At 52.7% G+C, this 13,920-nt stretch overlaps 6 protein-coding genes across 6 annotated transcripts; 5 read left to right on the top strand and 1 right to left on the bottom strand.

Moving 5' to 3' along the window:
- VDAG_10475 (FG-GAP repeat family protein) lies at positions 1 to 1,215 on the top strand (the record flags this gene model as incomplete). The annotated part of the gene is made up of 2 exons (XM_009659680.1): positions 1 to 505; positions 569 to 1,215. Exons 1-2 carry the CDS (start codon positions 277 to 279, stop codon positions 1,213 to 1,215), a joined length of 876 nt encoding a protein of 291 aa, XP_009657975.1. The 5' UTR covers positions 1 to 276.
- Positions 1,216 to 3,144: 1,929 nt separating this feature from the next.
- VDAG_10474 (subtilisin Carlsberg) lies at positions 3,145 to 5,391 on the top strand (the record flags this gene model as incomplete). Its single annotated transcript, XM_009659679.1, has 1 exon — positions 3,145 to 5,391. One exon carries the CDS (start codon positions 3,145 to 3,147, stop codon positions 5,389 to 5,391), a length of 2,247 nt encoding a protein of 748 aa, XP_009657974.1.
- A 456-nt stretch (positions 5,392 to 5,847) lies between these two features.
- VDAG_10473 (uncharacterized protein) lies at positions 5,848 to 7,060 on the top strand (the record flags this gene model as incomplete). Its single annotated transcript, XM_009659678.1, has 2 exons — positions 5,848 to 5,854; positions 5,928 to 7,060. The coding sequence occupies 2 exons, from the start codon at positions 5,848 to 5,850 to the stop codon at positions 7,058 to 7,060; spliced, it is 1,140 nt and encodes a 379-aa protein (XP_009657973.1).
- Positions 7,061 to 8,802: 1,742 nt separating this feature from the next.
- Positions 8,803 to 9,948, top strand: VDAG_10472 (CFEM domain-containing protein; the record flags this gene model as incomplete). Its single annotated transcript, XM_009659677.1, has 1 exon — positions 8,803 to 9,948. One exon carries the CDS (start codon positions 8,803 to 8,805, stop codon positions 9,946 to 9,948), a length of 1,146 nt encoding a protein of 381 aa, XP_009657972.1.
- Positions 9,949 to 10,187: 239 nt separating this feature from the next.
- VDAG_10471 (uncharacterized protein) lies at positions 10,188 to 11,065 on the bottom strand (the record flags this gene model as incomplete). The annotated part of the gene is made up of 3 exons (XM_009659676.1): positions 10,188 to 10,492; positions 10,544 to 10,733; positions 10,784 to 11,065. The coding sequence occupies 3 exons, from the start codon at positions 11,063 to 11,065 to the stop codon at positions 10,188 to 10,190; spliced, it is 777 nt and encodes a 258-aa protein (XP_009657971.1).
- A 1,528-nt stretch (positions 11,066 to 12,593) lies between these two features.
- On the top strand, positions 12,594 to 13,898 carry VDAG_10470 (glucanase B; the record flags this gene model as incomplete). The annotated part of the gene is made up of 1 exon (XM_009659675.1): positions 12,594 to 13,898. One exon carries the CDS (start codon positions 12,594 to 12,596, stop codon positions 13,896 to 13,898), a length of 1,305 nt encoding a protein of 434 aa, XP_009657970.1.
- Positions 13,899 to 13,920: the final 22 nt, after the last annotated feature.

Genomic DNA, 13,920 nt, shown 5'->3' with positions numbered 1-13,920 from the left:
AACCTGGGCCATTGGGACGGTGTCACGGTTTATGATTTTAACAACGATGGCCTCGCCGAGGTGGCTGTCCGGATCGTGAATGGAGTCACCTTTGGCGACGGGCAGCGTTTCACACACGCAAATGATGACGAGCATTTCATCGCAGTTCTAGAAGGTCGCACTGGCTAACTTCGCGCGCGAGCTCAGATCCCTACCGATTATATCTCCGATGGCCCCTTGGCTGCAAGATTTGGAGTCGGCTACCTCGATGGCCGCCAGCCCTCTCTCGTTGCCTATATGAAGAACCGCAAAGACGACGGGGACTTCAACCTCCTGATGTCTGCGTGGAGTTTCAGTGGCACTGCTCTTAAGATGCAATGGAAGTGGCGTCGAGAGAGCCGAGATGCTCCAGACGGCCATAGCACCCGGATCATCGACGTTGATGGCGATGGTCGGGATGAGGTTCACGAAAGCGGGTTCACCCTCCACGGCGATGGCCAGCTCCGCTACTCGTTGGGCCCACAAGGTGTTGTCCATGGCGACCGTTTCCACATTGCTTAGATAGACCCCAAACGCACCGGCCTCCAAGGGTATGGTGCGCAGCAGAATAACCCAAACGGACTTCTTGAATATTATTACGACGCCACTCAGGGAAAGATAATTTGGAGGCACTCATTGCCTGATGGAATCGCTGACGTTGGTCGCGGCTTAGTAGGTGACATCGACCCAACAAGTGCGGGAATGGAGGTCTGGTTGTTTTCCGGTCTATACAATGGCCCGAGCAACCGGCTTCTTGGACAAAACACTACACTCGCACCATGGCCTCATCTGGGTCTCTACTGGGATGGCGATAACTTGATGGAGCTTTACAACGATGGGAAGATTGAGAAATGGGACTGGGAATCTCCTTCGACAAGTAGCAGTGTCCCTCGGCTGGTGACTACGAGGAACTTGGGCGCCGGCAGCGCGACTGGCCGCAATCCTGCTTTCCACGGCGATATCTTCGGCGACTGGCGAGAGGAGGTCATCTTAGTGAGCCCAGAAAATGACGAAATCATCATCTTCACGACTGATCGTCCAACTGATATTCGGCTCTATACTCTCGCACACAACCCAGCGTGTAGAAATTCGATGACCCTCAAGGGATATGTTCAAGGCCACCATCTTGACTACTTTATCGGGCAAGACATGACTAAGCCTCCTCGACCGAACATTCGATATGCGGGCACTTCGTAGTGCACAGGGTAGCAACTGAAAAAACCTGCGACACGGCTGCCCTGCTACCATATATCCACATGATGTCAGCAGCCAAGGGGCTTAGGGGTGCCTGGGTAGATAAGACTAGGCCATCGTCCGACTTTTCGAGGAATTCCATCAAGTTTGTATATATTTGAAAAGAATGCACATTTCTTTGACGTACTTGAATCTACTTCACAATAGTGAGACTTTGGTTGTGGATGATGGAACTACAAATGAATTTGTTGCGCGCAATACGAGATGTGCCCGAACTTTCCCTGCAGAATTTAGGAAGCGCATATTACATGGGATTTCCACAAGGTCTTGTAGTTTTACATAACCTTGAAACTCAAAACCGTTCGAGTCTTTTGGGAGTGCGGTGTAGACGTCCAGGATCCCTGCTGGTAACTAGTCTCGAACTTAATACGTTATATTAAGCAGCTTTGGGTTTGATGTCAATTTGAGCTGAGTTAATACTAGACTTGCTGAATTAAACGACGTTGAGTTTCATATGACATGCACCAATAAAATGGTTCACACCTTAGTAAGCCCTTTGCAGTGGAAGTATTCATGTATATCGGAATCAATATCATGCCGCACTGATCGGCCGTATATTGATGGAGCTGGGTCCTCCGCAGCGATTGTAGGATCACATTTGGATTGAGGCTGGAAGTTTTTACTTCTTTTGTGATCTGTCTTACTGGATTATACTTGACTGAACTGAAAACAAACGCAGTAATCTTCGAAACTTGTATACCCTCAACGTGGCCAACATTTCCATTCCATTCTGAACTGAAGCTATAGCCCAACCTTTGATGGGACGGTACCCATTTACCACCTTGACCAAGTGATAGTAGCATGAAAGCCACCGTAGTGATTTGAACGAGTCCGTAGCATGCCTCACCACATCAACTCAACATGCTATAAGTTACTAGGTTCAAACAAGAGACAGTCAATGCATACGCTTGGCGTAGTTTCGAGGCCGCTCAAAGTGGTGATGCTGCCGGTATTGCCTCCTGAGATGACTTGAACATTGTGGTTGCGAGATTTACCAGCAGATGGTGGGCTGTTGTCAGAGCGTTGTTAGAGCAGTGTGAAGAGGTCTACCACACGTGGTCCGCAGATAGGTAGGGGGTCAGAATACATCTGAATTCTGGCCCTCCGCAGTCTGGAGGGCCCTCTGCAGCCTATATATATACGTTTCTCGTAGCTCTTAGCTCCTGGCCGGCCCCCCGCTTGGCGACTCCGCAGGGAACCCGCAGGGTCCCCTGACAGCTGTAGCGGCCTTTAGGCGTGAATACTGGACTAGGCCACTGCGAGCGACAGCCAGACTGACACTGGGCCCGGGTCGCGACTTCGGGTGCATCACCTCTCTTGAGATCTATCCGTTGAAGAGAGAGAACCTCCCATCTGAAAATGATAGCATCCATAGTAGATCAAGCATGCGCGAAGTCGAGTGAAAACTGATGTTTGTCAAGTCCTAGGTGGTTTTTATGAATTGTGAAAGATTTCGAAACAAGCAACAAAAGTCAGAAAAGCAACCAGCGGAAAGAATACATCGATGAAACCAAGGATAGCCGTTAATCAGCAACTTTCTGTGAGACAGGTGACACTTTTGATGTAGTAGCTAAAGCTGGTAAACCGATCATATGCTTACTGAACAGGCTTCCACAAGGTCTGAACCCTGCACTTTAGGCAACGCGAATTGCGTCTTGCCAAATCTGGTTTCCAGACAAGGGTTGCTCAGTAGGCAGGCCTCTAGTACAGGAAATGTAGTTACCCCTGTTCATAAACCTCGTATCGCTAGCTTAGTTACGTCACGAGGCCCCATAGAGCGTCGCAAAGAGCCATCACGGGGTTATTTAAGATGGGTTGCAGCCGGCACTCGATTGAGGAGTATGCCTTACGGCAACGCATGTATCGCCGACGATGCTTTCACACCTTGTGTTCATCCTACTGGCAACCGTTCGGCCGGCCCGCGGTTCCGAGCCCAGCTTTCTCCAACCATCCCGTGGCTACATCGTTGAGTACAAGGATGGCATTACAAAGCGCGACAGTATTTTCTCTCACCATGCCAACGTCAAGGTTGTACGCGATTTCCACAGCGACATTTTCTATGGCGCGAACATCGAAGCCGACAAGCATACTGTCGAGGAGCTCCAGGCACTGCCCGACGTAGCCCGTATTTGGCCTAATCGCGTTTACGAGCCAATGAGGGCCCTCATCCGACAATTGGCAAACAACTCAACCAACCTGCCACCTGGTGCTGAACTTGACCCGGACTTTTACGACGTGCACAATTCAACCGGCGTCTGGGCTCTCCATCAACAAGGCATCAAAGGCAAAGGCGTCAAGATTGCTGTCGTGGACACGGGTGTCGATTACACTCACCCTGACCTGGGCGGCGGGTTCGGGCCAAGGTTCAAGGTTGCTGGTGGATATGACTTTGCAGGGGATGGCATTTGGCCCAGAGGCCCTAAGGAGCCTGACGAGGACCCAATGGGCCTGCAAGACCATGGCACTCACGTTGCCGGCATTGTTGCTGGCAAGGGCGAAAATTGGAGCGGCGTCGCACCCGAAGCCACCATTTACGCATACAAGACGTACGCGCGGGATGGCACGGACGAGGCCATCAACATTGACGCTTTTCTCGCGGCGTACGAGGCCGGCGTCGATATTATCACAGCGAGTATTGGTCTTGGCGGCGGATGGTCTGACGGTGCTTGGGAGGAGGTTGCGACGCGCCTTGCCGCCAAGGGCGTTGTCATCACAGTGTCTGTTGGCAATGGTGGCGACGGAGGACCTTTCCGTGCCTTGTCTCCTTCTGGTGCCAAGGGCGTCCTTGCTGTTTCCAACATTGATACATTCCGGAACCGCGATGCAAACATTGTCACGCCCGAGTCTACCACTTCTTGGGGACCCCTCTTCGACCTCCAGCTAAAACCTGACGTCGGCGCCCCGGGAACAAACATTTACAGCACAGTGTTCAACCACGGCTGGGCTGTGTACAGCGGCACTTCCATGGCGACGCCCTACCTTGCAGGAGTTGCAGCGCTCTATATCGGCTACTTTGGCGGTCGTGGTACGCAGCACGGAGCTGAATTTGCCAAATTCATGCACAACCGCCTCGTCTCTAGCGTCCGCAAGGTTAACCAGTGGAGCTGGAGCGATCCGACGGCCACTGTCGCGCAGGTTGGGAGCGGATTGATCAACGCCACGAGTCTTTTCGCATCGAAAACGGACTTGGTGTACGAGCCCATGGCCCTGAACGACACACGGTTCTTCTCTCGCTATCACAAGGTCACGGTTACCAACAACAGCGACATGCCTGTGGAGTATACATTCACCAAAGAAGACTCGATTGGTGTGAATACTCTGGGCAACGGCGACTACGAAACAATCGTCAAGGAGTTCAGCTATCTACAGTGGAATACATATTCCGTCAATGCCACTCTTCCCAGAACATTCAGTCTCAAGCCTGGCATGAGTAAAGAGGTCACCGTCACCTTCCAGAACCCTGACATGTCGGACTGGTACAAGCAAGCCCTGCCCCTTTACAGTGGCAACATCATTATCACGGGGTCCAACGGCGATCGTCTAGCCGTGCCGTTCCTCGGCGTGGGCGCTGATCTGAAGCGCACTTTCAAGAAGATGTTCCTGACTGAGCCACAAATGCGGTCGCTCGATCCGCCCGTCGTGCAGGGCCTTAATGGTTCCATTCCGACCTTCTCTTTCAACCTTACCGCCCAGGATTTCCCCATCATCGATGCCGGTATCGGTTGGGCCACACGCCAATTACGATACGACATCTTCGCGAAGGGTTGGGAGAAGCGATCGTGGTACTGGCCTCTCGTCCCCGGTCAAAATGGATATGTGGGTTCAGGAACTTGGTGGGTAGGCTCCGGGCAGGTGCCCAAGTGGTTCGACACCCTGCGTTGGAACCCAGACGAAACAAATGACTATCCTCAAGTCAACACTGGTCGAGCTGCAGGCATGCCGGGATACGACAAGCGTGAGTACTGGTGGTTCGGCAAGCTTGCAAACGGCACTAAGATTGCCAATGGTGAGTATGTGTTGAGGTTCGCAGCCTTGGTGCCCTTTGGCCGACCGGAGGCAGCGGACAATTGGGATGCCTGGACCTTGCCATTCAGGGTCACGGGACAGTACACATCATAGAATTTTAAAGACATGCTTTGATCCGACAATAATTGTAGTTCAAACTTACCCCGCCGCGCGCTGCGGAACGCGTCTGGGCCACAGTGTATCCACAGTTCTTATTAGCCACATACACGCGCCTCCCCGCTCAAAAACCCCTCGACCAGTATTACATCACCAGGTGTAGGTAAGGCACTGCATATTCGATAACCGGCATGGACCATCTCGAGGAGCACTCGCGCACTGATCCTCTTCGCATCGGCGCCGCGTCAAGGCGTGCTATTAGTACTGAGAGACCGGGTCTTGTCGTTTTTTCGGGCGGCAGCGCGGCAAACAGTCTGATTGATGTGTTTGAACACGTGCGTCATCTCAATGACTTCACGCTCAGCTACGTAATCCCCATCTCGGACAACGGCGGCAGCTCAAGTGAAATCATCCGAGTATTTGGCGGGCCAGGTGGGTTTTCAAGTAGTCATCATGCGAGGTAGCTAATCGCATCTTAGGTATCGGCGATGTCAGATCGCGATTGGTTCGTCTCATACCAGATGACAGTCCAGAGAAGACAGCCATCAAGGGCCTCTTCAATTATCGCCTGGCAAAGGACTATCGGGAAGCCCACGAGGGCTGGAGTTCCATCCTGGAGGGCTCTCATGTTCTATGGCATGGCGTTTCTACGCCGAAGAAGGAGCTTATCAGGTCTTTGCTAAATCACTTCAACCTTGAAGTCATCAAGCGGACGCGGCCGACCAGCAAATTCGACTTTTCTGGTGCAAGCATTGGCAACCTGTTCCTGACGGGGGCCAGGCTTTTCACCGGTAGTTTCGAGGCTGCCATCTATCTTCTAAGTTCTGTGTGTGCGGTTTCTGATCACATTTCGGTGTTGCCGGCGCTCAACACAAACTTCGCAAACCATATCGCTGCTGGCCTCGCTGATGGCACTGTCGTTATTGGTCAGAACGACATCTCGCACCCGAGTGCGCCATCCAATGCCGTGCCGCTACCAGCCACATTGGCCATGTGGACGGAGTATGCGGATGCCGTTGAGGACGCCAATCTCCCCGGCTCCCACCCGGCGCTGAGAAGGCCTGCGATCAATTTTTCCAAGCAGGGCGAAGAAGAACTGCCGGCGCGAATTGAGAAGATCTGGTATATCAACCCGTACGGCCAAGAAATACGGCTGCCAGCGAACCCGCGGGTACTAGACTCAATTGCCGGTTGCAAAGCAGTCATTTACAGTATCGGATCTCTTTTTACTTCGATTATCCCTAGTCTCATCCTCAGTGGAGTTGGGGACCACATTGCCGATCCGTCCATACGTACAAAAGTGCTCATACTCAACGGCTGCATCGATCGTGAGACAGGCCCGTCAACTGAGCCCTACACGGCATTGGACATCATCGGAGCGATTGCTGCCGCATGTGCAGGCTCTCGAGGAAGCTGTCGGCCTGAGGAGTTGGAATACTCTACCTATGTCACCCACTTGATTTATGTCGAGAGCTCGTTGTCTCCTGTCGTTGACAAGACTCGGCTCAACGAGCTCGGAATCGAGGTACTGCGCGTTTACGGCATGAAGACGGATCAATATGGAGGCCGGTACGACCCCAAGGCTTTGATGCAAACACTTGAAGCGATCATTGGGCGAGCCGACAAACGACTGGATAGGAGCCGGCGAAACACGTTGGATGCATGAACGGTTGAGTTAATCGGACATTCATCTTGTTCCCTATGCACTCGGACGGTGGCGAGCAAACAGTAGCCACAGTCCTACATCTTAACGTAGTGACAGAAACGCTCCTCATATCACACGTCTTATATCACTTAACGCGATATCTGATCCCGCGTCACATAAGCTGTTCGAGGAGGCACCTGCGGAGGCCAGCATAGAGGTCTCGAGACCATGGCACAACGTATTCGCGGCCCTGCTACCTGCAGAGGGCCATGATTCAGATGTATTCTCGCCCTTTGCTAAACAATGTGCTGCGTTCATCATTTGCGGGAAGATCTCTTCACTCTGCTCTTGCCCTCACTCTGACAGGGGAAAAGCAAAAGGTTCAGCTCATTCGACGAGGAAATGAAAGAATAAAGGTATCTAAAACAGATGCGTCTTCCAAGTTATTCAATCCTCAATATGTCAGTTCCGCGGCCCACCTGACAAGACTCCCTATGAATTATCCATCTCATCAGGTAGTTTAGACTAAGCCTGGCTTATCGTAATGACATGAAGCCGCCTGCCAGTCATCGAGGGTTCAGATGACACCTGCTCGAATCAGGTGCATGGCAACTGCGAGTCACGCTGGGCATCCTGTCACTATCTCGCTCGACTAGCTGAATCGCGCGTGGGTTGGTGTTCCTTAGGCTGCCGCACAGATCCCGTTACTACGTCCGTGGCGACTCAGCAACTCCACAAGATCGACATCCTTTAATTCGGGGATAAGCAGTTCTGGTCTCATGGCTTTTGTTGCTGGCTTGCTGGGCAGCTTGGGCAGATCCTTTCTAGCTTGACTGTTCGCTTGACTAGTCAAGCCATGATACTTCGCTACAGCTCAGATAACCGTGCGCCCGCAGATCTAGCGTGCTCTAGCGGAGCATGATGAGCTCCGACACCACACAGACCTCTTAATGTGCATGATCAATTGGTCTGACCCAGTAATTCATAGGCTTGCAAGCATGGGATGAAAGCGTGTGAAGCGCGGATGTAGCCTGCTCATGATTCACGAACAGCGGCACGCCCCGCGGGACATGATGGTGGACTTGCATGCTTGGGCCTCACTGGACTGTCCTTTAAAATAAGCAATGGGAGTGCCTCCTTTTTTTTTCCTCATTTTGGAATGCTACATCGAGCTTCCGCTGACAGCCAGCATGCCGTCAACTTGACCTACTTGACCTCGTCACACTAAGGCTCCACAGATCAGGCGAAGGATCATGCCACGCCCAAAATCGGCATTATTCATGCTGCTGGCAGTTGTGGCTGCTGTAAGCTCAGCGCAGCAAGACCTATTCAAATACATGGATGAGTTACCGGATTGCGCAGTAAGTTACCTCTTTTGCAGGTTATGGCCTTTGGGGGCGTCCCATTACTGATAGGTCTTCAATATTTATCTGAAGATCACATGTATTCTCCAGGAGGTCCCTCGATCAACCTGCAACATTGTCATGAATTCGACATGTCTTTGCACCGACGAGCCCTTGCGGAAAGCGACACAAGCATGCGTCAAGAGCAGCTGCGAGTCCATGTTAGACGCTCTGAGTACGCTCCCTTGTCGCTAGCGCGATTCTTTCATGCGTGGTACCAAGTTCTGATCTCATCTCCCGCCAACAGAAGCATCAAAGTTGGAAGCAGATGCATGTCAACGTCCCCATCGTGACCGGCGATCGTCGCTACTGTCATCTATACCAGTTCAGGTTATTACTGTCCTCGTAATAGCTCTGCGAATGGTCTCGCGATGGAGAATGTCGCACTCTTTCGAGCCTGATGATTGGATCATGACTGCCTGTCTCGTACGCTACCCCACAGCATCCAAAATCAATAACGAAAGAGTCTTGCTCACGAATGACCGCAGATATTATACGTCCCATTTTGCGTTATTGGAACGTACGGTACGTTGTTTCCTGGCGAGTTCAAGCTTGTTTCGGAAAGAAACTGACCTCATTTTAGTTGGTCGCCTCGCGTTCGGCAGAGACATCTGGACAGTCGAGCCTGATGACCTGACCTACGCCCTGAAGCTCTTCTATATCGCTCAGACATTGTACATGCTGTGCCTCGCATTGCCAAAAATCGCCATCTTGACGTTCTTTCTTCGCATCTTTCCCAGTCAAGGGTTCCGCAGGGCCACGTACCTTGTCATTGGTCTGGTTGGTCTTTCTACTACCATCACAACCTTTCTGCAGATTTTCCAGTGCACACCAATACGGTTCAACTGGGAGGGGTGGAAGGGCCAGTTTGGTCAACATCACTGCATGAATCTAAATGCGCTAGCATTTGCATGTGCTGGTCTGAGCATTCTACAGGACCTCATCGTACTCGTGTTACCGCTGCCCCAGTTGCTGCGCCTTAAGGTATCGCGGCGGACAAAGGCTGGAGTCATCTTTATGTTCAGTCTAGGCATCTTCATCCTCGTCACATCTTGTATCAGACTACGATACATTATCGTTTTCGCAAGATCATCAAATCCGACTTGGGATTATGTCGACGCCCTCATTTGGTCAGGGACGGAGATATCCGTTTCGATGATCGTCGTCAGTCTGCCAGCAATCCGTTTACTTTTGTCAAAGATCGTACCTGGCCTGTTCAGCACTATAGCATCGCGGACTGGGTGGTCATCCAAGACTACGAGACAAACCGATGGGCAAAATCAATCAAGCCAACGCTTCTCGCACAGGGACGCTCTACGGCCCGAGGCTGCCGAGAGTGAGCACCCTCAAAATGATTTGGAGAAGTGTCAAAGCCAAGGAAGCTACAAGCCGCTCAGACCGCTTTCCAAGGTGTTAAGCTCTGGACTGTATGATTTCAACAATACATCAGGGCCCGACTTTGGGGGGAGTGAAGAGGCTCTGGAGCTTGGTGAGAGGATCAAGTGATTTGCAAGTCAACCTTGGGCCCTTTTCAGAATACATTTCAGCCGAACAACCAATATGAAAGCTCTCTGTTACGAATCTCCATGAGCAAAGCACAATACAGCAATGCCATGAGTTTCATCAAAGCTATATGCATGTCTTGCACAGTCGATGGAGGTTTGCCATGATAGATTTCTGTTCCTTGGCAGCAAGTAGTTAGAGCTGACTAGATCGAATCAAGTCCAAAGACTTATGTATATGTACTATGCTGGGCCGGAAAGATGCGCAAGAATTGCGTCCACCAGCGCCTGGCCGCTCAGTGCTTCTCCAGCGGCAGGTGCTGCAGGTGTGGCCGTCCCAGCCGGCGGAGAAGGTACCGCTGGCGGAGCTGCAACTGCAGCGGGATCCGGAATGAAGAAGGCGAATTCTCCGTTAATGTTGTCCACAGTGACAGTCAGTTCGTTCTCTTCCCGCTCAAATTCCAGCTCGCCGACGGCAGGTCCAATGACAAAGGCGTTTGTTTCGGTGCACAAGCGAGCAGCCTGGCCCTTGCTAATGTCCAGAGTGTCTGGTGTCTGTTAGTTGCGCTGAGCCGTTGGCAAATGAAGATTGAACTGACTGTTGGCGTTCAGAATGTAGTCTACTTTCTGAAGCGTAAGACCGTCCGTGCCTTCAGCGAGGGAGATGATCCAAGAAACAGGCTCGACTGCAATAAACCCAATAGGAGGCGCAGCTGGGCTCTTATTCTCGGTGACTGTCAAGGTGCGCCCCACAGGGCCTTGCAACTCAACCTCGAAGACACCGTTGACCTATGAGAAGTCAGGATGGAGGCGCGACAGCAACCGAGCATTCAACTTACACCAGGAGGGTACAGTGTGTCAGTCTTGATATCGTCACCTCCAACTGCGATGGGTGTGTCGAACTGAGCTTGCTGCTCGACCTCGTTTGCTTTATTCTCCCCTCCGGCTTCGCCACCGGCCGCGGGCTCACTAGCACCTGTTTCAGCTCCGGCTCCAGCCTCGCCTGCATCAGCGGTTCGTCCGCCTCGAGAGACAAGAGCGCTGCCGCGATCATGCGAGGTAGGCAATGCGACGACAGCTAAGAGCTGAGCAGCAACGAGGGTAATCCAAGAAAGCTTCATGTTGAAGGATGAGTACAAGAAATATAGGACTGCGAGAATTGAAGAACTGATAACTAGAATAGAGAACAGGGGCGGTCCAGCCGAAAGAACGTGATAGAAGTCGGAACAAGCTCGCTGAAGGGAAGGTGAAGCCGATGATGTGAAAAAAAAAAAAAAAGAAAAAAAACCCCATGATACGGAAGCCGAGTGCTAGCCGATCTTTATACATGACACCGCCAAGCCGTCTGGCGTCAATTGACACTCGGGTCAAACTCCTAGGCCGCAATGTAACCCTTGCCCCCGTTAGTGAAGATACAGCTGAGCATCGTGAGAGCAGATCGTGGCCCCACCCCCGCACGGGGTTTCAGACGACAGCCAGCGATGTGGTATATATAGACCTCAAACAGCCAAGACAATCGGACGATGCCTCCTGTAGAGAATTTGCGCCAACCTAGTCGTCTCTTCTCAACAGATGGCAGGCTTTTTTCGTCGTCCGAAGGAGCCGCGCCAGTTTCACAGCGCTGACAGGCAGGGTGATTTGGCGTTGTGTAGAGATGCCAAGGCGCGAACGTGCCATGAAGCCCGCCATTGTTTGAACATGCATGCACTGGATGGTCAACGTAGGATTGCTCCGCGCGCTCGAAATATCTTGCGCACATACGAGCGTTGGCGGTTTGGTCGGAGCGAAGTGTTCTGTGTATCGTCATAACCATGTTCGCCCCCGACGACGCACGCGATTCTATTCCTTGGACAGCAAATTTCGGGTTGCGCAAGACAAATCAAAGTATTACGGGCGCGAACAAGTAAGCTAACACCTCTCGTATAGATCTGATACGCTCTCGAATGTAAAGACAGGCGTTCAGCTCATCATCTTATAGGTAGGCGTTACTTGTCAAGTAAGCACACTGATGCGGCCATTGTTCAAGTGGTTCGTGGTATCGCAGTAGCTGTGAGAGGCTACAGTGATGAGACGTCGGATTAAGGTGTGGACCAGAGACCTCTTCGATTTGTTGTGCTTTATGTCGGGTGACACGCTGTGCTCACCAGAACACAGCATCTCAAGAACGCATGTGCCGGCTGGGTCACAGGCGAGATTTGGGGTGCGGGCACATCCACAATTGGCCGGCGATCTCCCCAAGTCCTCCGTGGAGATACCACGAAGTGTGTGGGGAAGGGCATTTCGGCCCGCCGGCCGATACTGGCCGGGGATCACGAGCGAAGGCCGACTGACTGCTTTGACTAGGGCACGACGGACGACCCCGTGGCAAAATCGCCGAGACAGAAAACAGAATGTGGTGCGTCGAGTTGATAGCGAGGTCTACCAACTTAACGACAAAGTTGCATGCCCGTCTGTTGGGCTTGGCACTCGAGACCATGAGCCACGGACCTCGAATGCTCACAACATGGCGGCCTTGTCACGATGGACAGGATGTGGCAGCTTGTCTGGATTGCGGAAGACTACACGGCGAACTGATGCTATAAAGTGGGAACAAGAAGACGCCCTCAAATTATACGACTCGAACAGCAGCATACCCTGAATACCCTCATCATGCAATTTCTCACCTTCCTCTTTGCTCTGACGGCTTCAGCCGCTACAATTACTCCGAACGATTTCACCAAGGCCTGCCCAGGCGGTGTTGACAATGTGATCATGACAGAGGCCAACACGCTTAACGGCACGGTCAACAGTGAGATTGGACCTGCCAGAGCGCCTCTACTCGGCAATTTACCGCTTAGTCTCGTCAACAACTTTGCTGGAGGGTCATTGAACGCCTACATCTCGGGACTTGACTCAAATGGCGCGGTGGTATTCTTGGCTGCGGACGGCAGCTTGGTCTATCCAACCTCTGGCGGCTCCAGTGTCCCGGTCCCGATTGGCGCCGACATCGCCATTCCATTGCCTCCGAGGGGACAGACATTGCGCATAACACTGCCGATCGCTCTGAGCTCGGGTCGCGTGTATTTCGCGGCTGGCAAGCTAAATTTCTTCATGGTGTTCACTGGTTCTGGCGATGGACTGGTGCAGCCTTCGATCAACAACCTGCAAGATCCCAGCGCTGGGCTCAACTGGGGGTTCGTCGAGCTGACGCTGACTCCGAAAGGCGTCATCTGGGCCAACATTAGTTTCGTCGACTTTGTCGGCCTCGTATTTGGAATGCGACTAGTGGACCGCGACGGCCGCGTCCAGGAGGTCCTCGGCCTGCCAGCGGGTGCTGTGGACAGCATTTGCAATGAACTGCGCGCCCAAGGGGATGTCGACGGGCGACCTTGGGCAGCGCACTGCATCGAGGGACCCACGGGTAGACCATTGCGCGTTGTCTCGCCGAATAACTACGCCACGATCAACCCTGGAGCCTTCGCCGACTACTGGACAGTCTATGCCGATGAGGTGTGGCGGCGGTACGCAAACCAGCCTCTATACATCAACACGCAAAACGAGAACGGCGTGGTGGAGTGTCGCGTCACGGGCGACACTCTATCGTGCGACGGCGACAACCGTGGCTACGCGAAGCCCGAAGCTGTCGACATTTGGGGCTGCAATAGCGGGCCATTTGGCATTCGACAGGGTGATAATGCCGTGCACTATGCCGTGGTCCCACGGCTCTGCGCTGCCTTCGTCCGGACGACACTGCTGCTTGCTGGAGGCGACCTGCAGCCGGGAGTCGACGCGCGCGACTATTATATGCAGGATCCAACTTCCCACTACAGCCGCGTCGTACATGAGCAGGAGGTGGATGGACGGGGCTATGCATTCCCATATGACGACGTGAACCCTGATGGTGCTGAGGATGCTGCAGGTCTCGTCGCGTCAGGCAACTTTGACGTGCTGAACTTCTTCATCGGGGGCGTCTAGATGACCCCTCATGTGAGTGGGG

This window comes from Verticillium dahliae, genomic scaffold (genome assembly GCF_000150675.1).
Source record: "Verticillium dahliae VdLs.17 supercont1.40 genomic scaffold, whole genome shotgun sequence".
NCBI lineage: Eukaryota > Fungi > Ascomycota > Sordariomycetes > Glomerellales > Plectosphaerellaceae > Verticillium > Verticillium dahliae.
The sequence above is the reverse complement of the archived record's forward strand: the minus strand, read 5'-3'. Positions and strand labels throughout refer to the sequence as shown.